At 43.4% G+C, this 24893-nt stretch overlaps 2 protein-coding genes across 2 annotated transcripts in view; both read right to left on the reverse strand.

The window, feature by feature from the left end:
• Positions 1–3499, reverse strand: part of LOC142189919 (uncharacterized) — a 28622-nt gene extending 25123 nt beyond the window's left edge. The window contains exons 1-5 of the mRNA XM_075262260.1: positions 3361–3499; positions 3051–3230; positions 2849–2972; positions 2674–2765; positions 2323–2443 (exon numbers count right to left, since the gene is read on the reverse strand). Coding sequence (XP_075118361.1) covers positions 2323–2443; positions 2674–2765; positions 2849–2972; positions 3051–3230; positions 3361–3438 — 595 coding nt within the window. The 5' untranslated portion in view covers positions 3439–3499. The remainder of the gene's footprint in view (positions 1–2322; positions 2444–2673; positions 2766–2848; positions 2973–3050; positions 3231–3360) is intronic.
• The window catches only part of LOC142195170 (uncharacterized), a 215400-nt gene that overhangs the window by 139388 nt on the left and 51119 nt on the right, over positions 1–24893 (reverse strand). The gene's annotated exons all lie outside the window — the stretch shown is intronic.

Below are 24893 nucleotides of genomic sequence, written 5' to 3' on the forward strand. Positions count from 1 at the left end.
TAACTCATATTGTAGGATACTCACATATAGCTCAGCAGTGAGACCACCATCAATCCTGGTAAAGTATACAATCCCTTTGACTGTGAAACAACCCAATATAATCAGGCTTCTTCCACCAAACTTGACAGTACCTTTAATTTCTCAATCTTAGCCCCTTTTCCGTTAAAACTTCCAGATAAATTTGCACCCATCAGAGTCCAGTCTATTAACTTTCATCTCATCACAGCAAATCACCTATTTCCAATCTCCTACTGTCCACTTTTCGTACTTTTTTTGCAAACTTGAGCCGACACTTTTTAGGACCATATCGAGTTTGAGGCTTCCTCATCTTTTGGGCAAATATTCCAGACTTGTGTAATACATGTTTGTGATCTCCCTATTACGAAGCATACGAGCCACCTGCACTGTCATGTTTGTCACTCCACAACTGATAGATCTTGTGGTGAGCCGACCTCTTGACTCTGATATTTTGCCTGAACGTTCACCTCTTGTCTTCGCAATGAATGGACGGACTTCATTTCGTATTCTTCCCACAGTCATGGCACTTACATGATGCAGTTTGACCACTTTCTTTGCCCAGAGACCGCTATTGATGAGCTGGATGATGTTTTTTCTCTTTTCTTGGGAAATCTTCTTCACGGCTGACACTTGATTTGAACCAGTGACCTTTCACTTGGGAATCAAACTAATAAGTCCCTGAGCTATTAGGGAATGTGAGAACAGGTTGTACTTTGTAGTATCCAAGAGGAGCAAAACAGTAACAAAGCAGTTACATGAGAAGAATCTGCATAACTAATCATATGCTAAATAGCCAAGATTGTCTATAAAATGATGGGAGTCTCACATTCCGAGCTGTAGCAGATGGTGAGATGTGGAGCCTGAGTGAGCTGAATATATCAGGTCACAGTTCTGGGTATATCCCTTGTTTATTCAGTGTTTTTGGTTTAGTTCGGTGATTTTAGAAATTCATATTAAAAGTTACATTTTAGGCCTTTTTGGGGCTACTTTTCTGATTAATAATGGTGCACAGCAGGTTACTATACTTTGGTACATATTGCGGCTTGGTTACACTGGTACAAGTTATCGGCTTCCTTTTTCCTTAGAGCGGTGACCGGGCCGCTGACAGCACCAGCACTGTTCTGATGGCGGCCCTGCCTGTCCCTGGTAGATCACCTTGCTCACGTTACATAAAGGACATTCATCACAATCTCATTACAATTTCTGCACCTAGAGTAGTTTATCTTATCCCAACAGAACCCACATTTAGGACCGAACATCAAGGTCCTTATTTTGTACTGCTAAGTCCAGGCCTCTGACTACATTACTAGTTGTCCTGTCCTGATATAGATCGTCTTATCTGGACGTCTCTTCTAAGATTTCAAAGTGAAATAAGTCTCAGAGCCCAAACCACAGGAACACAATCCATGGCTGCTTAAATATGGCCACTTATGTGGAATAATACTGTAGGATGCCATAAATCTTACTGTATTACACCCCATACACACAATACAATCCAAACCACATCTGCTGGATTTCCCAGCCTGAACTCACCGCGGATCTGCTGTCCCATACAGTATGTAGTAGGGTCTGTGGAGTCACAAGGAAGCAGGGACTCCTAGCGTCATAGATCACTAAGATACGGGGAGTCCTGGTGTGTGGACAGAGTTCGGGCTGGGAAATGTGACTGATGTACAGACCAGATTTTCTAGTCTGGATTCCATAGTGTGATTGGGGTCTAAGGTGAGGATTACACAGTGACATTTGTAGAAGCTGCTTCAGGAATTCAGAAGAAGAATTTTTCCGCTTTACCAAATCAGCCCCCGAATCTCCATCAGATTCCTTACTGGCCAGGCGGGATTTTCTTATTATTTTTATGTAGATTGTGAGCCCCATATAGGGATCACAATGTACGTGTTGTTGTTTTTTTCCCCCTATCGGTATGTCTTTGTAGAATAGGAAGAAATCCAAGCAAACACGGAGGGAACATACAAACTCGTTGCAGATGTTGTTCCTTGCAGGATTTGAACACAGGACTCCAGTGCTGCAAAGCTGCAGTGCTAACCACTGAGCCACTGTGTTGCCCCCCAGGTGGGATTTTCCACCTCCCACTTATTTCCATAGAGCCTCGTTTACATCGATGCCAAGTCCATATTCCTGCTGTCCGTTCTATTCTATACTACAGTTATTACCCCCTATAGCGGTATCACGTTATATTCAGGTATTATTAGTATTTTACCTGAATCAGGGAACAACAAATAGTCTAAACAATGTCTGAATAGAATCAGTGACCCTTCTGTGCTTTATATAGTGGTGACTCCTCACCTGGGCGGGTCCCTGTAGGAATGTCCTCCTCACACTCCTCATCACCACTCACATAGGGCTCTTCCTTTATTCTCATAGATATAGCATTAACGTCGCTCAGATCTTTATCCTGATGGAAAATCTGTAATACAAATATTGTAAAAGTCACCGGACAAATGGGAAAGTCACAGAGAATGTTCTAGATCATTAATCTGCATGAAGATGAAAGATGTCCTGACAGTAGCTGCAGGTCTGTGAGAAGCCGGATAAACATATTAGATGGCGGCTCAATGACACCGCCCATGTATATAACCATATAATACTGCTGGATACAACAAGACTGACCACAAGGACTTCACAGCCCGTCTACACATCATAGGGAATATCTCCATCTACCTGATCATCATCCTGTGGAAGAAGAGAACTGGGACATCTCTCCGGTGTTGTCCTCTTACTGGATCTACCTGTAGGAAACACAGACAGGGACTGAATTCATTCTGTACATACAAATAAGGGAAGTCCATGTGTATATAGTCATGTCTATTACCTGCTGATGTGAGGGGCTGGTGGTCCTCCATCATCACCTCCTTGTACAGATCCTTGTGTCCTTCTAAATACTCCCACTCCTCCATGGAGAAATAGACAGCGACATCCTGACACCTTATAGGAACCTGACAACACAATGATACAGTCATCACCCCGACCCCTCCACTTACTGTATAATGTCCCAGCATTCCCAGCAGTGTCACCTCTCCAGTCAGCAGCTCCAGCATCTTGTTGGTGACTTCTAGGATCTTCTGTCCATTGATCTCCTCCTGTATCAGGGGGTGAGGTGGAGGCTCTGGGATTTGGCTCAGGGTTCCTCTCCATCCATCATACACAGGAGACTGACAGCGCCCACTAGAGGTTTTCTTCACTACTGTGTAATCCTGGTTATGGGGAGACACATTAATAAATCTCACTACATACATGTCCAGAGTCCATCACCTCTCCAGTCATATCATCTGTTATTACTAGAGATAAGAATGATGTAATGATGACATCATCAGAATCTCTCACCTCTCCAGTAAGCTGGTAGATGATCTCTAGGGTGAGATTTAATAGACTTTCCGCCATCTTGTTCCTGTCTCTTTCCATCCTTGATGGATCAATCCGGAATATTCTCTTATATAGAAGATACTGAGAGGATTCTATATTGTAGGAACCTGAATGGAGAGAAGATGAGACAATGTAATCACTACACGGAAGGGGAAGATTTATCAGAATTGCACAAGGGATGATTATTGGCTGTCGGGCCAAGGGTGACAGTATTTGTCAATTAGTGCAGGTTGTGAACTGTTTCTGTGCTGCTTTGGTGAAAGTGTATTGTCAGTGGAGAAATGGCTTTATTGGGAATAACCAGCTGTGGAGATCCGCGTGCAACTGCTCAATTCTCTAAAGGAAAAACAACAGTAACAGTGCAATAGAAGTACAGAATAGAGGGAGGATGAGTAGCGGCCAATTGGGAGACAGCCCAAAAAATCCTGCTGCGCTGGTACAGAACCCCTAGCCAGCTGGCCAGTATTAATGCCTCCCTCCCTATATTCTGTTGGCGAGACTGCGGGCACGTTGGCACCCTCCTACATATGTGGTGGGACTGCCCCTTGGTCCAAGCCTTTTGGATAGCGGTCTTCCAATTTATTTCTTCTATGGCTGGTCTCACTATACCTCCCTCCCCGAGCCTGGCACTCTGCTTTCTGGACACTGGGTCTTTTCCCACAGGTATCCAGGTGGTACTGGGCCAAATAATTTTATCAGCCAGATCCATGATAGTGAGGCAATGGAAATTTGCGCCCTGCTTGACGAAAAACTCATTCACCACATAGACTTGGCCTCTACCCTGGAGCGGATGCTGGCCTCCAAAAATCATACCTTCTCTAGCTTTTGCTCCAGATGGGCTTTTTGGTCCTCCTTTATGGAGAACAGGAAGGGGGCCCTAGCCCAGGCCCCACGTCCTCCCCCTGAAGTGCTTCGCACGCTGGTTCATTAATACCCTAATAGTCGCAAGTGTTTGCTTATTCCTCTGTGCGTTGCTTGTCATGCCGAATTTAGAATGGTATCACCTTGTTCTGAGTAAGCGGTACCTTACATACATATAGAGTCACTGGTTTACTCATGTTATTTGTGTGTCAGGCCTCTGACTACATTACTAGTTGTCCTGTCCTGATATAGATCGTCTTATCTGGACGTCTATTCTAAGATTCCAAAGTGAAATAAGTCTCATAGCCCAAACCACAGGAACACAATCCATGGCTGCTTAAATATGGCCACTTATGTGGAATAATACTGTAGGATGCCATAAATCTTACTGTATTACACCCCATACACACAATAGAATCCAAACCACATCTGCTGGATTTCCCAGCCTGAACTCACCGCGGATCTGCTGTCCCATACAGTATGTAGTAGGGTCTGTGGAGTCACAAGGAAGCAGGGACTCCTAGCGTCATAGATCACTAAGATACAGGAGTCCTGGAGTGTGGACAGAGTTCAGGCTGGGAAATGTGACTGATGTACAGACCAGATTTTGTAGTCCGGATTCCATAGTGTGATTGGAGTCTAAGGTGAGGTTTACACAGTGACATTTGTAGAAGCTGCATCAGGAAGTCAGAAGAAGACAATACCGTAAGGAGCTACAGAACACCATGTTGAATTCACATTGTCCTGGCCAATCTGGATGGCAGAGAGCCGAAGACTTAGCCGCGGCATTGCTTCACTCTCCACAGCATTAAGGACTGAGCCTACTCGAACCCGCCTGCGTAGATTTAGGTGAACTCCCCTACATTGTGAAGGCTCCGATACCTCCCGGGAATCCCCCATCTTCTCGACCTGGCTGTCTTACGCCATGGGTCTCTCCCCTGGCGTAAGACATTAATCTGTAGTGCGCTCATTCTATGTGTACATCCAGCAGTTATAACACCTCAGGCTGCAGCTTAAGAGAACACTAGACTGTGTTTCATTGGATCACATCCTGCAGAGTCCCTGAGGCATTATCCACCATCTTGGGTGAGTTCACCATTAAAACATACCTGACACTCTGTTGTTCCTCTGGGGAGAGACTGTGGTTTTGGCTGACCTTGGGGGAAGGGAGTGCCGAGCCCCTACACAAATATCAAGGGGGCTCCTCACCCTCCCCTTGGCTGTGGAGTAGCCTCCTGTCTCCCAGACATAAAACTCACCTTGGAGGGCTCTAGACTCTCCACTTCTATATAGCTAACCCCTCAGCCGCGCTGGACTTTGCTTCTCTGGAGCCAATACTTGGAACTTTCAATATGAGCTGCGGGGTGTTGGCCCTGGGGGAGTAAGTGTAGAGCCCCTACACTTCCATCAGGGGGCTCCTCAACTCTCCCTGGGCCATTGGTCTCATAGTGGCGCCTTATAATTAGGTGAAACTGCCTCTTGAACTACAATCATCTGATACATTACCCTATCTCTTGAACTAGAGGATACCTGGTTAAATGTTTTAATGCTAACAACCTAAGCCAAAACCTGTTCTACTATTAGTGGCACTCCGCAACCTCTGACTTCAGCTCCATATCATCCGGTCAAACAAATTTGATAATCTCCAGCACTATGGCTCGCAGGGGAAAGAGAGGAACTCCCAAGAAGCTGAATGACTTCTTCACTTCTCCACCTGCGGAGATTGATGAAGATTCGTATCCTTCAAATGACACAATTCAACTATCAATCTCCATTGGTGTTCTCTCTTCACCTACAAAACACACCTTCTCCATAGTATCTCAACCCAACCCTGCTGGCCAAGATACTTCTCCATCCAGCTCCACAACTGCTAGCACTTCTTCTTCCCAATCGGAGATGCATGCTAAAAAAGTCAACTCCAAATCTCCAATCATCAACTCTTCTCCACAACAGCCAACAGAGGAGAGACCTCACCATACTCCTGCAAATTCTCCATCTCAAAGTCCCGCTAAGCAATGCATGAAATGGGACTCAACATTTGACTTATCCGCTAAAACTACACCCCAGTCTCAAGAGTCTTCTCCTGAAACCCCGGACACTCTCAAAACATTCCCTGCTGGGAACCAAGCAGTGTCAGAATCCTTTTTAAAAGATATCATGTTTGCACATCACAGCACTATCCAAAAAGATATAACCAAAGCTATCCCTAATGTGTCCTCAACAATTCATTCTCTTGGAGATCACATTGAGCATGTGGAATGTAAAATGGGTCAACTTACCGAGGCCCACAATTCCTTAGTTGACACCCACAATGACCTGGAAGATGATATAGAAGTCATAAAATTGAAACTAGCGGACGTAGTAGACAGGAACTGAAGAAACAATGTGAAATTCCGGCGCATATCTGAATCCGTTACTCCATCTGAACTTCCACAATTTCTCCAAAACTTCATTAAGGCGATTTTACCACGCAGCACGGATCGTGATCTGATTCTAGATTGGGCTCACAGACTCCCTAAACCAAAGAATCTCCCTGATTCTATTCCATGCGATGTCATTGCTCGAATTTACTTCTATCAAGTGAAAGATCAACTTGTGTTAGCTTCCAGGAAAACTCCCATATTTCCAGCTCCCTTCCAAAACATTAAACTGTTTACCGACCTGTCCCAAGCAACCATTGAAGCAAGGAAGAAACTAGCTCCCATTACTCAAGTCTTACGTCTCCACTCCATATCTTACAAATGGGGTTTCCCGGTTACAGTAATTGTGTTTTGCAATGGTACCTGGCATATCTTCTCCTTTGTAGGATCCAAACTGAAGCCCCCATGGAACAAGGTACCTGAAGTCACCTGAGGACTTCAAATCCCTTAACCCCCTGCGTGCCGGCTGCGTCCATTCATTCCTATGGGTGCGTGCTATTCAAAACAGGAGTTTTGAATAGTACTCGCTCATCTCTAGAAATAATGTCTATGTAATGTCCCTTAGTTCAGTCCAAAAATCTATTTCTTCCAACATAGAAGAATTTTTTTCTTACAATTCTCCCTCGGCGAAAGATACATTTACCCTATGGAACTCTCATAGAGCATATATCAGGGGTTTGGTAATTCAACACACAGCTAAAATTAAAAAACAAAAACTGCAATCCACCCATCTGGCACTGGAGAAAGTGGCATCAGTAGAATCACAGCATAAACGTCTATTCAAATCTCACCTTCTCCCTCATCTAACCAATCTGTGTAACCTAGCTATGTCTTCCGGAAAATTCCCTGATGAAATGCTTAAAGCAACTATTGTTACTTTGCCAAATCCGGGCAAAGATCCCACATGCCCAAGCAACTTTCGACCTATATCTCTCCTCAATACAGATGTGAAACTTTATGCGAAAGCATTAGCTAATAGACTTTTATCGATCTTACCTAGCCTCATAGGTGGTGACCAAGTGGGCTTTACGAAGGGTAGACAGGCACCTGATGGTACAAGACGCCTGATTGACCTAATCGCTTTAGCGGATTCTAGACGAACGCCTTCTTTGCTCCTATCACTGGACGCGGAAAAGGCATTCGATACATTGGGGTTACATTTTCGAAACACTCCAGAGGTTTGGTTTTTCTGGGCCCATTCTCTCTGCAATAACTGCCCTATACACAATACCCCCACAATAGCCTTTGACCGCGGCGCCGGAGGGGTTAATGCCTCCGATCGGTCCGGGGACCGATCGGAGGCATTAGAGCCGGTTGTCTACTGCTTAGCAGTAGACATCCGGCGGCTATGGCGGCCGCCCGGCTCCCGGGCGGTCGACATAGTTACAGACCCGACATGCGCCGTACTATTACGGCGCATGTCGGGAAGGGGTTAATTAATTTGCCGCTTGCAGAAATTGGCTTAAACAATGACATTGCCTTGGCTGTTGCATCATCTGGGATTGCGGCCACTTTTTTAGATGGAGGGCGCACGGCTCATTCAGCATTAGGATTGCCCTTTAATCTAGCGCTGTCTGTAATATCACTTAGGCTCGGTTCAGAGGGGGTTTTCTGGTCCGGATTTTGACATGGAATCCGTGTCAAAATCCGGCTAAAAAAAACCGCCTCCCATTGAATTCCCTTTTTTCTACGAGCGATTTGTTCCTGCTCACAGAAAAAAGAAGCGTCATGCCCTTTCTTGATGTGGATTCCGTAGCTGAATCAGCCGCGGATGTCCGCAGTGCAACACTCCCTCCCGACTAGGCCCATTCATTTGGGCCTAATCTGGAGGGGAATGCCGCGACTGGATGCTGGTGCACTGCATTCACTGGTATCCAGTCGCGGCTACCCGTTTTTTGGACCGAATTCTGAGGTGGCCTCTGTGTTAAAATCCGGTCCAAATAATCCTGTCTGAACCCAGCCTAAGGGCTCTGGTAAAGCTAAGGTATTACAAACTTCCAAAGTAATTGTTTGGGATAAATGTACCATGTATATACAAAAATACGGAAATCGCTCTACCTTGAACGTTGTTCAGATGGTATCATATGGCGCGGGGTGCACGGAACATCCGACCATTAGAATGAAATCCAATTGAAGAAACGATGATAAAAAATCCAGCACGCCCAATAATTGAAAAATAAAATATAACCTTTACTTCATAGTGGTTAAAAACAGAAAAAGCTCCTTAGAGCATGGATCCAGAATAAAACAACAGCCTACGCGTTTCGAGACTCACATCCAGGTCTCTTAATCATAACATCATAGGATGTGAGTCTTGAAACGCGTAGGCTGTTGTTTTATTCTGGATCCATGCTCTAAGGAGCTTTTTCTGTTTTTAACCACTATGAAGTAAAGGTTATATTTTTCAATTATTGGGCGTGCTGGATTTTTTATCATAAATGTACCATGGCGTACAAGAAAGGCCCTTGATCGCACCTTGAAAGATCTGCAGGGAACTGATTGTTTAATGGGGGGAATTGTAGTATTCACAGGTGATTTCTGCCAGATGTTACCTAGTGGAACAACACCAGCAGATGAGCTGAATGCCTGTCTAAAATCTTATCTGTGGATACATGTTCAGAAGCTACTACTACTCTTACTACTAATATGCGGGTTCATTTGATGGGAGATACAACTGCAGATAAATTTACACACCAGCTACTATGTCTTGGAAATGACAAGTTCTCTACTGATTCCACTAATGGTCTCATTCCCTTTACGGAAGACTTTTGTGAAATGATATCTTCAGTAATGGAGCTTATTGACCAAGTTTTCCCTGATATTTTAACAACCATCAGTGGCTTTATGAACATGCAATCCTTGCGCCTAAAAATGATAGTGTCAGCTCCATAAATGTACTAATTCAGGGAAGGCTGCCTGGTCTAGCAACCACATACATGTCCATTGATTCAGTCATGGAGAGTGAACAAGCCGTAATGTATCCATTGGAGTTCCTGAATTCTTTGGGGCCTCCTGGAATGCCACCGCATAAGCTCACTTTAAAAATAGGAGCCACAATAATTTTGCTTCGGAACCTTAACCCACCAAAAATGTGTAACGGCACAAGAGTGTGCATTAAAAGTCTCCTGCCCAATGTTATTGAAGCCACTATTCTTATGGGAAACTCTAAGGGAGCAAATGTTTTCATTCCACATATTCCTTTGCTACCAAGCGACAGGCCCTTCAGTTTTAAGCGTCTGCAGTTCCCAATCTGACTTGCATTTGCTATGACTATAAACAAAGCACAAGGTCAATCACTTAAAGTAGCCGGCAGTAATTTGGAGAGCCCGTGTTTTTCACATGGACAGTTGTACGTTGCTTGCTCTAGAATCTTTTCATATACAAGTATGCACATGAAGGTAAAACCAGAAACCTTGTTTACCAAAAAGCACCACAATAGATAGTTGTGTAACTGTAACCAGTTCTACTCTTTTGTCTGTGAGCTACTTATAGATTACACTGGAGGGAGGGGGGAAGGGCCACACTATGTTGTTAAGTGGGTGTAAATGCATAATATGTTTGTGTAAGGGGCATACATTTTAATTTTTATTTAATAATAAATAATAAAAATTTTAAGTGGAAAAAAAGATTTACTGTAGCTCTGAAAATGTCAATTTATGTGTGACACTGAAAATTTTACTTTAGCATAACCAACAATTTAACATATTTTCCGCGAGCGAAGCCGCAGGTATTCTACTAGTCCTCTATAAAATGCTCATTCCCTCCAGAGTCCTCTACTTCCTTATAACCCTAACAATCCCCATTCCCATAAAAATTTTCTCTTCCTTACACAAACAAATGAACATGTTCATTTGGCAGCAGAGGAGACCCCGTGTTTCACTTGCTGTCATGGGTAAGCTTCCTTGCCATGGAGGTATGGGACTTTCCAACCGTCTTCATTATCACTTTGCGTTCACTCTTAATTACCGTATATACTAGAGTATAAGCCGACCTGAATATAAGCCGAGGCCCCTAATTTTACCACAAAAAACTGGGAAAACTTATTGACTTGAGTATAAACCTAGGGGGGAAATACAGCAGCTACTGGAAAATTTCAAAAATTAAAATGGTCGGAGTTTTTGGGTGCAGTAGTTGCTGGGTGCTGGGGTAGGGGTGTTTTGGTTGTCTGTCTGCCCCTTCCCTGAGCTTGAGGACTGTTTTTTCTTCCCCCAATTGGAATTCAGACTGGCTGACTATAGGGGATCTGCAGTGCTCCTATTAACCCCTTCCCGACGGAACAGGAGCATTGCAGATCCCCTATATTCAGTAGACCGGGCACTGTCAGACACAGGGAGACCTAATGTGTTTGTGTTTCACAGCAATTTTCTACTTTTGTATGTATTCTAGGGAAAGGAGGGATTTACAACTTGTATTTATTTCTTTTTTTAAATCTTCTCTTTTTTTTTTTTGCACCATTTTATGGGAGATTCTATACATTAATATTGTGGCTGGTCATAGACCCCCCTCCTTAAAAAAAAATAATAATAAGTTTTTACTCGAGTATATACGGTACTTAAAGCACTGGTGGAACAATTCTCAAGGAAAAATCTGGCCAGCTCTAGAAGCTCGTATAACTAATATCCCTGACTTGAAAACTCTCATACTACATCCTCCACTAAAACTCCCACCCTCAAGGTTTCTCTAGAAGTTTGGAAGATGGGGTGTTCAGGCACTTTACAAGATCCCTCAATTCCTAAAATAAATCTGAAACTTTCTATCCAGACCCTATCTCTTTATATTCCTAATATTCTATTGTCTGAATGGCCAACTTACGGAATACATTTTCTCTCAGACATATTTCAGAATCATTCTATTTTATCGTTTGAGCAAATTCGACCTACCCTTAAAAGGAACTGTCTAATTATCTCCAAATACGAAATTTATTAACAACATCCAATTTTCTTATCACTTCCTCCATTCCGACAATTTTAAAAGACTCCCTTTGAAACTTAATAACTTCTAGACCTAAAGGAATAAAGCCATTATATCTTATGTCAACTAAAGATCTTTTCTTCACCAAATCCCCCCATTAGAAAATGGGAATCTGATATGGGATGTGGGTTTGATATGGCGGAGTGGAATAGCGCCTTAACCTGGGCTCAAAAATCCACCTCCTGCGCTTCACACTGGGAGTAATATCACAAAATTCTCCTTCGGTGGTATTACCCTCCAACTCTCAAAGTTCTATCCATCTGCTTCACCTCTTTGCTGGAGGGGTTGCAGAAAAATTGGATCGCTATACCACATATTTTAGAGCTGCCCTCACGTTGTTCCACTATGGCATGCAACCTTTAACACACTCAACCACTACACTCATTGCACAATACCTCCATCTTCCCCCTTAGCTCTCCTCCTGCTTGGAATCCACAAATTTCCTCCACATTGTAGGACTCTTATCTGCCACTTTCTCCATGCCACACGTCTACTAATAGGCAGAAAGTCCCCGCTAATTCCATCTCTAACTGAAACTCTATCAATTATCTAAAACAGTTGCACACAGGAAAATATGTTGGCCTGCCATGAGGGAAGACTTAAAAAATACTCCTCGCAATGGTCGATCTAGTTGTTGTTCCTTTCAACTAGCAAAAGGACTATTTACAGCCTCTCTTAAGATCTTCCAATGTCCTCTTCAATATAGTCGAGGTAACAAAATACCTGAAACTAGAACTAGATTTGTTCGGCGCTACTGGTTGGCCAATTCCCTCTCCTTTTTGTTTTTAATTCCTCTGTTTTTACCCTTCCCCTCCTCCTACTGGTGCCTTTCTTATCCATCCCGACTGTGTGATATCACTACGTGCAGATTGATGAATAGTGAATGGTTTTTTTTCACTTCGAGTCTCTTGCTTTATTATCTAATATATGGAACAACTCTATTATTGTGGTCATTTATGTGACCCAATTCAGAAGAAGAATTTTTCCGCTTTACCAAATCAGCCCCCGAATCTCCATCAGATTCCTTACTGGCCAGGCGGGATTTTCCACCTCCCATTTATTTCCATAGAGCTCTGAGGTGGAATCTGCCTGAAGATCGAGCAGGAGGATTATTTTTCCGCTATCTAAAATAATCTTCTATATAATTCTGGTAAACTCTTTCCCTTCACGAGGACTGACAGCCGGTGAGGAAGAAATTTGCTCGTTCACATCGATGTCAAATCCATATTCGTGCTGTACGTTCTATTCTATACCACATTTATTACCCCCTATAGCGGTATCACATTTATATTCATGTATTATTAGTATTTTACCTGAATCGGGGAACAACAAATAGTCTAAACAATGTCTGAATAGAATCAGTGACCCTTCTGTGCTTTATATAGCGGTGACTCCTCACCTGGGCGGTTCCCTGTAGGAATGTCCTCCTCACACTCCTCATCACCACTCACATAGGGATCTTCCTTTATTCTCATAGATATAGCATTAATGTCGCTCACATCTTTATCCTGATGGAAAATCTGTAATACAAATATTATAAAGGTCAGCAGACAAAAGATGAAGTTGTGAAGAAATGTTCTACATTTTTTTTTTATTAATGACCAATGACCAATGACCATAATGACCAAACCTGACCTGACAGGAGGAGTTATCTGAGCCAAAGAGCAGCAAATCTGAAGCTGGACATAGATATCAGATCATGGCTCACTAACAACTGCGAGAACCTCATACACATGTATACTCAGCATGGCTAGACGTGCTTCAGGATATTTCAGTGGAAGAGATCAGATTCTATCAGATACAACTGGGGTTACTTGTCTCATGGAGAGAAATTTGTTAAGTAGTCTCTTTGGTTCCACATCCCAAACAGACGTTTCCATAGCCAGAAGATTGTGTGAAGATGCAGACATGTAATGTCTATGGTCAGCTTTATCCTCCATCTCCACCTCTCATTACACAATTATAAAACATCTAATACTGCTGGATACCCCACGACTGACCACAAGGACTTCACAGCCCGTCTACACATCATAGGGAATATCTCCATCTACCTGATCATCCTGGGGAAGAAGAGGACTGGGACATCTCTCCGGTGTTGTCCTCTTACTGGATCTACCTGTAGGAAACACAGACAGGGACTGAATTCATTCTGTACATACAAATAATGGAAGTCCATGTGTATATAGTCATGTCTATTACCTGCTGATGTGATGGGCTGGTGGTCCTCCATCATCACCTCCTTGTACAGATCCTTGTGTCCTTCTAAATACTCCCACTCCTCCATGGAGAAATAGACAGCGACATCCTGACACCTTATAGGAACCTGACAACACAATGATACAGTCATCACCCCGACCCCTCCAGTTACTGTATAATGTCCCAGCATTCCCAGCAGTGTCACCTCTCCAGTCAGCAGCTCCAGCATCTTGTGGGTGAGTTCTAGGATCTTCTGTTCATTGATCTCCTCCTGTATCAGGGGGTGAGGTGGAGGCTCTGGGATTTGGCTCAGGGTTCCTCTCCATCCATCATACACAGGAGCCTGACAGCGCCCACTAGAGGTCTTCTTCACTGCTGTGCTATCCTGGTTATTGGGAGACACATGAATAAATCTCACTACATACATGTCCAGAGTCCATCACCTCTCCAGTCCTATCATCTGTTATTACTAGAGATAAGAATGATGTCATGATGACATCATCAGAATCTCTCACCTCTCCAGTAAGCTGGTAGATGATCTCTAGGGTGAGATTTAATAGACTTTCCGCCATCTTGTTCCTGTCTCTTTCCATCCTTGATGGATCAATCAGGAATATTCTCTTCTATAGAAGATACTGAGAGGATACTATATTGTAGGAACCTGAATGGAGAGAAGATGAGACAATGTAATCACTACACGGAATCCCATGGAATAAATAGAACGGAACCCCTGGGTCCATGATGAAGTTATATTTAAAGGGATTCTACCATTAAAAAACTTTTTTTTCTAGGTAACACATCGGAATAGCCTTTAGAAAGGCTATTCGTCTCCTACCTGTGGAAGTGCTCTCCGCCGCGCCGTTCGTTCAAAATACTGGTTTGTACCGGTATGCTAATTAGTTCTCTCGCAGCGATGGGGGCGTCCCCCAGCGCAGGAGATGCAATGAGGGCGTCCCTATCGCTGCTCGAAAACCGACTCCAGCGCCGCTTCTGTCTTCTTCTGCATCCTCCCTTCCTTCTTTGGCTAGATGCGCAGGCATCCGACGTCCAGCCGAAGAAGGAAGGGAGGATGCAGAAGAAGACAGAGGCAGCACTTTAGTCGGTTTTCGAGCAGTGATGGGGACACCCCCATCGCATCTCCTGCACTAGGGGACGCCCCCATCGCTGCGAGAGAACTAATTAATAGAGATGAGCGATCAGCCGATCCGAACAGCACGCTCGCATAGAAATGAATGGACGTAGCCGGCACGCGGGGGGATAAGCGGCCGGCTGCCGTCAAAGCGGAAGTACCAGGTGCATCCATTCATTTCTATGGAGCATGCTGTTCGGATCGGCTGATCTGAACAGTACTCGCTCATCTCTACTAATTAACATACCGGTACAAACCGGTATTTTGAATGAACGGCGCGGCGGAGATCACTTCCAAAGGTAGGAGACGAATAGCCTTTCTAAAGGCTATTCCGACGTGTTACTTAGAAAAAAAAGTTTTTTAATGGTAGAATCCCTTTAAGTCCCCAAGATAACCCCTTTAAAGAATTACTGGAATCCACAAAATGTATGTTGGTATTATACTGTGTGGGGGCCATGAGGAGGACATTATAGTGTGCAGGGGCCAAAAGGAGGACATTATAGTGTGAACGGGCCACAACGAGGACATTATAGTGTGTGGGGGCCACAAGGAGGACATTATAGTGTGTGGGGCCAACAAAGAGGACATTATAGTGTGTGGGGGCCACAGGGAAGACATTATAGGGTTGTGACTAAATACTATACTCTATAGGGACCTGGTTCTTACCAGGTATAGTATTTAGCCGGCTCAGTGGGATCTATTTCCCCTTACTGGTAAGGACATTTCTGCCCCCTAGTGGTCGGGTCTTTAACTGAGATAGTATTTAGCAGCTCATAGTGAATTGGCTAAATCCCGTACTCCAGAGGGACCAGGTCCTCACCAGTGATAGTATTTAGACAACTCTATGTGAGCCGTCTATTTCCCATCATTTGTAGGGACCATTTTTGCCCCCAATTGGTCGGTCCTGATCTCTTATAGTATTTAGCTCCTTCACTGTGAATTGGCTACACCCAACTCTCTGTAAGGACCTTCATAAAAATTGGGCTCCGGCTTCAGTAATGTTTGTAAATCTCACAATAAAGGGACAGGATTAGATCATTAGAAGTATAAGATAATAATAAGACACATATTATCTTTATTATTCCAACAATTGTTTGGAAATCAACAATAAAAGATGGAAAAATATTTTTCAGCAAAACGTGTGAGGGAGTTTTCCTTTTCCATGTTTGATATACTTACAAGGTTTCATCCTGGTGAGGTCCTTATCAGTGATAGTATATAGCCGACTCACACTGACCTAGCTATATACTGTACTCCCTATAGCGTGTAGGGGCCACAAGGAGGGAGACTGAATGAGAAGGGCTGACAGTGAGCACTTACCTCCTCGGGTACAGCAATCCTCTGCTCACAGGACCTGTGATGACATCTAGAGTGGGAGGAGTCACAGAATCACATGACCAGATATTAGAGGTCTCTGCTGAGCTGTGTGTGACGTGTATGTAGCAGAGCCGTCTGTGCGTGACGTGTATGTAGCAGAGCCATCTGTGTGTGACGTGTATGTAGCAGAGCCATCTGTGTGTGACGTGTATGTAGCAGAGCCGTCTGTGTGTGACGTGTATGTAGCGGAGCCATCTGTGTATGACGTGTATGTAGCGGAGCCGTCTTTGTGTGACGTGTATGTAGCGGAGCTGTCTGTGTGTGAGGTCTATGTAGTAGAGCCGTCTGTGCGTGACGTGTATGTGACTGAACCGTCTGTGTGTGACGTGTATGTAGCAGTGCCGTGTGTGTGTGACATGTATGTAGCAGTGCCGTCTGTGTGTGACGCGTATGTAGTGGAGCCGTCTGTGTGTGACGTGTATATAGTGGAGCCATCTGTGTGTGATGTGTATGTAGCAGAGCTGTCTGTGTGTGATGTGTATGTAGTGGAGCTGTGTGTGAGGTGTATGTAGAGGAGCTGTCTGTGTGTGACGTGTATGTGGCTGAGACGTCTGTGTGTGATGTGTATGTGGCGGAGCCGTCTGTGTGTGACGTGTATGTAGCAGAGCCGTCTGTGTGTGACGTATATGTAGCGGAGCCGTCTGTGTGTGACATGTATGTAGCAGTGCCGTCTGTGTGTGACGTGTATGTAGCAGTGCCGTCTGTGTGTGATGTGTATGTAGTGGAGCTGTGTGTGTGACATGTAGGTAGAGGAGCTGTCTGCGTGTGACGTGTATGTAGCAGAGCTGTCTGTGTGTGACGTGTATGTAGTGGAGCTGTCTGTGTGTGAAGTGTATGTAGTGGAGCTGTCTGTGTGTGAAGTGTATGTAGTGGAGCCATCTGTGTGTGATGTATATGTAGCAGAGCCGTCGGTGTGTGACGTGTATGTAGCAGAGCTGTCTGTGTGTGATGTGTATGTAGTGGAGCTGTGCGTGACATGTATGTAGAGGAGCTGTCTGTGTGTGACGTGTATGTAGCAGAGCTGTCTGTGTGTGATGTGTATGTAGTGGAGCTGTGTGAGACGTGTATGTAGAGGAGCTGTCTGTGTGTGACGTGTATGTAGCGGAGCCGTCTGTGTGTGACGTGTATGTAGCGGAGCAGTCTGTGTGTGACGTGTATGTAGCGGAGCTGTCTGTGTGTGATGTGTATGTAGTGGAGCTGTGTGAGACGTGTATGTAGAGGAGCTGTCTGTGTGTGACGTGTATGTAGCGGAGCCGTCTGTGTGTGACGTGTATGTAGCGGAGCAGTCTGTGTGTGACGTGTATGTAGCGGAGCTGTCTGTGTGTGACGTGTATGTAGTGAAGCCGTCTGTGTGTGAAGTGTATGTAGTGGAGCCGTTTGTGTGTGACGTGTATGTAGTGGAGCCGTCTGTGTGTGACGTGTATGTAGTGGAGCCGTCTGTGTGTGACGTGTATGTAGCGGAGCCGTCTGTGTGTGACGTGTATGTAGCGGAGCCGTCTGTGTGTGATGTGTATGTAGCGGAGCTGTCTGTGTGATGTGTATGTAGTGGAGCTGTGTGTGAGGTGTATGTAGTGGAGCCGTCTGTGTGTGAAGTGTATGTAGTGGAGCCGTCTGTGTGTGACGTGTATGTAGCGGAGTTGTCTGTGTGTGACGTGTATGTAGCAGTGCTGTGTGTGTGATATGTATGTAGCTCTCTCTGTCTCGGTCTCTTCTTTTCTCTCCCCTCCTGTTGTGTTCTATATAATAAGTGTGACTGGATACAATAATTCCCTTCCTGAGGTAGAGGAGCCGCATGTTGATGAATTCGGCAGTGATTGGGATTCTATGGAGCTCTTCTATTCTGCCACCTATATACACGATGTAACTGATAGTTCGCAGCTTTCCTCATCATCTTCTATCTCTTATGTTGCTCAGGATGTTTCTTATTGTCCTTCATCGTTTTCAGTCCGTGCAGAGTTCCGGTTTATCACTGAAGATATTAGGCCTCACGTTACATCTGACACTAGAGTCACATAGTGTTCGGGTCTCCGTTGTTTAGGTCTGCATGGGGAACTGAAAGACGGAGGCCGTGTTGCTTAAAGTCAGTTACCTGCGGACCCTATAGTGGGATCAGTCAGGTTTCTGCCGGTTTCAGTATACTTCTTACAGGACGTTACTTTCTGCCGATATTAAGCGAATTCTGCAGCGGAGTCTCCTACAAACACAGATGTGACTCCAGCCTTAGGCCTGGTGGAGTGACATTACTTTTGTAGTTCTCCGTCAGCGTTCTTCAGTGCAATTCATGGCTCACCGGATGTCTAGATTCACGTTACAATATAATCTGTAGATAAATGTACTTGTGCCAAAATGGTGGCTGCTGCTTGTTGTGTGTATGAAGACGTCTGATCCATCTGCTGTCAGGAGGCGATCACTTCCATAGAGAGGACATTAAGTAGAAGAAGCTTCTGCACTCCTTTAAGTATATTCTTCCCGAATGGAATTGATGCTCGTGCAGTGAGTGTTCTAGAGCAGCGTCATCATCTGCAGGGTAGTGCACACACGTGGAGTTTCGGCACAGTGCTTGGTGACCCAACTGATGGTGAAGCTGCTCTGGGACTGCTGACGAAAACAGAAAGAGAAACACCGAGCGCCAAATATAGTGTAGTATTCTCACACGTGGAAAAGTTTTTTCGTGTAGAAGACCAATTGGCCTCTTACCTTCTCACGTTGTGAGACGTCACAACATCAAATTAAACCAATGATGTTGACCGTAATGGCAGCACCTGTCTCCCTTCTTGTGAACCAAGGCACACAGTAGTAGTGGAAAAATAGAGTCCCTCAGGGTCTTAACCCAATCAGGCGTGGAGGTATAGGGAAAAGTGCGCACAGGACCAATAATCAGCTTATATCCTTCCAATAAATTTATTTGTTAAAATGTAGGCACAACGCGTTTCGGGCTATCCGCCCTTCTTCAGGTACAATTAAAACTCGGCTGGCAGCCCTCCGAGGTTGGTACCGATAGGTATAGACTGCTGGGACTGCTGAGGCAGGGCTATAGATCTAATGAGGTGAAGTGTGGTGGCCGCCTCAGGTGGCATTTTGAAGGGGGCGGTAGCTGTGGCAATTAGATTTTTTTTTTTTTTTACTAAACTAGTGCAGGACAGGGCCGCTACAAACAAACCGAGCAGCCCATCCTGAGCTGATTTAGATCTTTGTGTCTCAGTGCAGGCGGCGTCATCATGCCATCAGGAATAGTTCTTAAATCAAAAAAAGATCAACACATGAATTGTAATGTCAAAAAAATCACAATAACTTTATTAGAATACACAAAACTACTCAGAAGAATCCTAAAGCTAAAAACAGTTCCTATAAAGGCAAGGTCACGGGGTCACAAATATGCATCAGACCTAGATAGAAACTAATACATAGAAATGGCAGCAGCATCTTACATATAGCGACACCGTGACCTCCACCAGCAGCCCCAATGCACGTGTGTCCCCCCCCCCCCCCTTCATCATTGGGCTCCAGAGCAGAGGGGAATAAATATACAGTCCCTGATAAAAGTTCTGTCGCTTCTCCATGTTGTGGAATCAAAAGCTTAGAAACTGACTTAAAATTCATCCATTGGTTTTAGAAATGACTCCTATGAAAGCGGAAACCTCCCAAATGTTTTTATTATTAAGAAAATACATTGGCTTCAATGGTGAAATATTGATCATTTAACCCCTTCCCGCCGATGGCATTTTTTAATTTTCATTTTTGACTCCCCTCCTTCTAATCCCCATAACTTTTTTATTTCTCCGCTCCCAGAGCCATATGAGGTCTCAATCTTTGCGGGACAAATTTTTCTTCATGATGCCAGCATTAATTATTCTGTATAATGTACTGGGAAGCTGGTAAAAAATTCACAATGGGGAGAATTTGAAGAAAAAATGCATTTCTGCGACATTCGTACGGGCTTCGGTTTTACGGCGTTCACTGTGCAGCCAAAATGACATATCCCCTGTATTCTGTGTTTCGGTACGATTCCGGGGATACCAAATTTATATGGTTTTATTGACATTTTAACCCCTTAAAAAAATCCAAAACTGTGTTAAAAAATTTTGTTTCTAAAAGTCGCCATATTCTTACAGCCATAACTTTTCTATATGTGCGTGTACGGGGATGCACAGGGCGTCTTTTTTTGCGGGGCCGGGTGTACTCTTTAGTTCTACCATTTTCGGGAAATGCTTTTGCTTTGATCACTTTTTATTCAAATTTATATCAGAATCAAAACAATGAAAAAACGGCGGTTTGGCACTTTTGACTATTTTTCTGCTACGGCATTTACCGTGCAGGAAAAATATTTTTATAGATTTGTAGAGCGGGCGATTTCAGATACAGGGATTACCTAATGTGTATGTGTTTCACAGTATTTGAATTGAATTTTTTTTTTTTTTTTGCATTTATTAGACCCCCTAGGGGTCTTGAACCCCAGGGGGTCTGATCACTAATGCAATGCATTACAATGCTAATGAATTGCAAAAAAAATCATCATTTCTTTTGCAGGCTGCATAGACCAGCCTGCAAAAGAAAGCGAAAGCAGAAAGCCTTGTAAAGGCTCCTGGCTGTCATGGAAACGTGACATCAGCCCTGGAGCATGCTCCAGGCGCCGGCGATCACCGGCAAAATGGCGGCGCCGGAGGAGTTAATGTCTCTGATCGGTCCAACACCCAGCAGCTATGGATTTTTTCTGGTCTGAACAGATCTTGAAGAGTAAAAACAACTCCAAGATAGCGCACGTGTCTGGGTTTTTTCTTGTTTTGTTTTTGTAAGATCACTTGGACATATAGTCGCCACGAAGTTGAATTTCTTGACATTAAGTTGAGGGTTGACACCGAGGGGTTTGTTCACACTGATTTATTCCGTAAGTCCACAGCCACAAACTCTTTACTTCATTTTAACTCTGCGCATCCGAAATCACTAATTGAGAACATTCCCGTAGGTCAATTTCTACGGGCACGCAGAATCTGCTCCACAAATACTTCATTTGAAGTGGCGTTTAGAGATCTGGAGCAACGGTTTGCGTCCAGAGGTTATAATAAAAAGTCCATCATCCGTGGGTATAGAAGAGCAAGGGCGGCAAATCGTACAGATCTTATCAGGAGAAAGAAGTCCCCTAGGATAAAATCGGTGTCATCTAATAATAAGGTGCGTTTCATTACCACATGTAATTCCCAACATTGTAGAGTACGGCCATTCTTAAAAAATAGTGGGGAGTATTATTGTTGGACCCTGTTTTGAAACAGTATCTTGATACATTTCCATCAGTCACGTACAGACGGTCACACAACTTGAGAGATTCCCTGGTCAGGAGCTTCTTTGTTGGGGGTTCTGGTCAAGGTACCTTAAGTCTACATGGCCCCAGACATGGATGTAAGCCCTGCGGGCACTGTGTGGCCTATACAATTGTGGATACGGCAAACACCTTCTGAGACTCTGGACATACAAGGACGTACCAAATTCGGAAAGCCCTTAATTGCCAGTCATCGGGGGTTATTTACTTTGCCTTCTGCCCATGTGAATTGATATATGTAGGGATGACAACTCGTGAGTTTCGTCGCAGAGTTAGAGAACATGTGCTGGGTATTGTTAAGGCTAGGGATGTGGAAGATATCCACTCTCTTAAAACAATACCCAAGCACTTTCGGTTACATCATAACTTGGTTCCATCTTTGTTGAGGATAAGAGCTATTGACCAGGTGGTTCCAGGCCCCAGGATGGGTAATTGGAAGAAATGTGTGGCACAAAAAGAGTGCAGATGGATATTTACTAGAGATGAGCGAACAGTAAAATGTCCGAGGTTCGATATTCGTTTCAAGTAGCCCGTCAATATTCAACTACTCGAATCGAATATCGAACCCTATTATAGTCTATGGGGGGAAAATGCTCATTTCAGGGGTAGGCAACGTTCGATCAAATTATACTTACCAAGTCGAGTGAGGGTCGGGCTGGATCCTTCATGCAGTCTTCTCCTTGCAGCGTCCCCGCGGCGTCTTCCGGCTCTTCATTCACTCTGCCAGGCATTGGGCCTGGGCAGAGCCGACTGCGCATGCCTGCACTACAAGCGGACATATGCAGTTGGCTCTGCCCAGGCCCGATGCCTGGCAGAGTGAATGAAGAGCCGGAAGATGCCGCGGGGAAGCTGCACGGAGAAGACTTCTAAAGGTAGGAGAAGAACCAGCATTGATTGGCTGACTGTATAGTATTCGGCCAATCAATGCTGGTTCTGCATCGAACTTTTACATTCGAACAGCGAGTACGAGTATTTCGAATACCTACTCGATCGAATACCTACTCGCTCATCTCTAATATTTACGGTTAAAACAGTTCAACCTCTGGGACTTAATGAAAATATCAGCTTTGCCCTCTTCTTATAATGTGTTTTGCATTAGTTAGTGAATTTGATTTCAGTCGTGTCTTCTCATTTGGAGTTTTTTATCTTTCATTTTATTTTATGTATTGTGTTGTGTTGTTGGTTTAATGTGTAGTCGTGTCTATGTTAGGTATATTTATTATTATTATCCGTGTTCCTTTTTTCTTTTTCAGATCGCAGGCCTGACGTCATGGCGTTGCTTTTATCCGCTGCAGTTCATATTTACCATTTATTATTCACTTTTTCGCCACTGCGCACTTTATTCACCGTCACCTTTATTTATTTATTCATTCACTATTTTATTTTATCTTTAATGGAAAATGTTTTTTTTATTATTCTTCACATATCTTTATGAATGACACTATTGATGACACTGTATTTTCTATGTATTACACTTAATATTATGTACTGTGAAGGTTGTATATGAATGCATTATTGTATATATCCACTATATGGTTTTTTCTATTGATTCTTTTTAACACTGCATTGCAATGCTTTTTAATGCACAGGTCACTTTGACAATGACAACGGGTAATTTTGCAATTTTAGCAGTGTTTAAAGTATCTAGTTGCCTTTTATTCGTACTTGGCGCCGGCACGGCGGCCATTTTGGATGAGACATTCTGTTGTAATGCCTCTAGTGATTAGCCCTAGCCCGTGCATGCATAATACGATACTGCTCGGCCATTTTCTTTTTTCGGGCAGTGTTTTATCGGCACTAGCGTGTAGGAGCGCCGTAAACACTGGGTTGTATTTTATATAATCAATTTTTCCTATTTATACCTCACTTTATTGGGTTACTGATTGTCCCTTGACAAAGCCCATTCATGGGCGAAACATGCGTCGGGCGATTTTGATCCTGATGGTCGCAGTGGTATGGGTAATCTCTAAGGGGGTCTCACTTCAGCTTGTCCATATAGGTTTTTAGAGTGGGCTTGTGCATTTATTTGGGCCATATGTGACTTGTATGTAATCACTGTGATTTATTATGTTGGCACCTGTTGCTATATGTGCATTGTTGAAAGCCCTACTAGTCTATTACATTCGTTAGCTGTTTGTGTGACTCACCATACATATAACATATGGTCATTACTTTATGCATTTTACCATATACCGCCAGCCATCGGGGAGGGTATAGTCCGTGTTTTCCCATATAAATTTCTGTCTGTGTTTTTGTATTATGTAATTTTAAACATCATTAATAAACTTTACAGTTTTATTATTAGAGCTGGGTGTGCTTTTCTTTGGATATGATGAAATGTGCTGCACACTGGCATATTGTTACCATATATATATATACTGTATAGTTTATACAGATATACCAAAATCTACACCATGTGCAAAGATGAATATATTGTAATACTTACCCATAATTCTTATTACAACCACCTTATTACCTCCCATATTAATAAAGTAATATCATATGTTTAATACTTTTATACTAGACAATAATTTACGAAATCTCATTGTTTTCTTTATTTGAGACATAATACCCCAAAGATTCCCCAATAACACCACATCATAGTGACATTTGTAGCTTCGCCTCATAATATTACAAGAAATGGTTCTTCCCATTCCCATGAGCTCTATGAATGATCTCTGCACCATCTGGAATCCCAACCTGCCATAAATACAGCCAAATATATGTCCAAGAGTAGAGGAACCGGAGACTCTTCTTGTGGACTCTCATCACACTTTTGCATCTTCTAAGACCGAACTAAAAAAAATCCCTTCCTTCTCGCATGTTTCTGTCTATATATATTGTGTGTACTGTTGTGTGCGTGTGAATACACAATTAGTATATAAGGGAAAGATTTCCAAACCATATATAACATCTTCTATAATCACAAGGTTGGAGAATAAACATAAGATGTGTTCTGCTCAGACAGTAAATATAACTGGATATACCTTCTTCTCTGATCATTACTATCATTACCTCATTTGCATATTAATAAAAAGCTTCTTCCCAGTTTGCAGTTGTCAGTGGATGTCCTTATATATGTGCACATTTGTAAGAATATACAATCATTGATAAAAGGAAACAATACTCGTTATAATTCTGGATACAATTATACACCATCAGTAAAATATTTGTGATTGTTTAGTCCAATTCCCTCTAATGAACGTGTCAAAATTAAATAAATGTT

Source organism: Leptodactylus fuscus, chromosome 1, assembly GCF_031893055.1.
Source record: "Leptodactylus fuscus isolate aLepFus1 chromosome 1, aLepFus1.hap2, whole genome shotgun sequence".
In the NCBI taxonomy this organism is placed as follows: Eukaryota; Metazoa; Chordata; class Amphibia; order Anura; family Leptodactylidae; genus Leptodactylus; species Leptodactylus fuscus.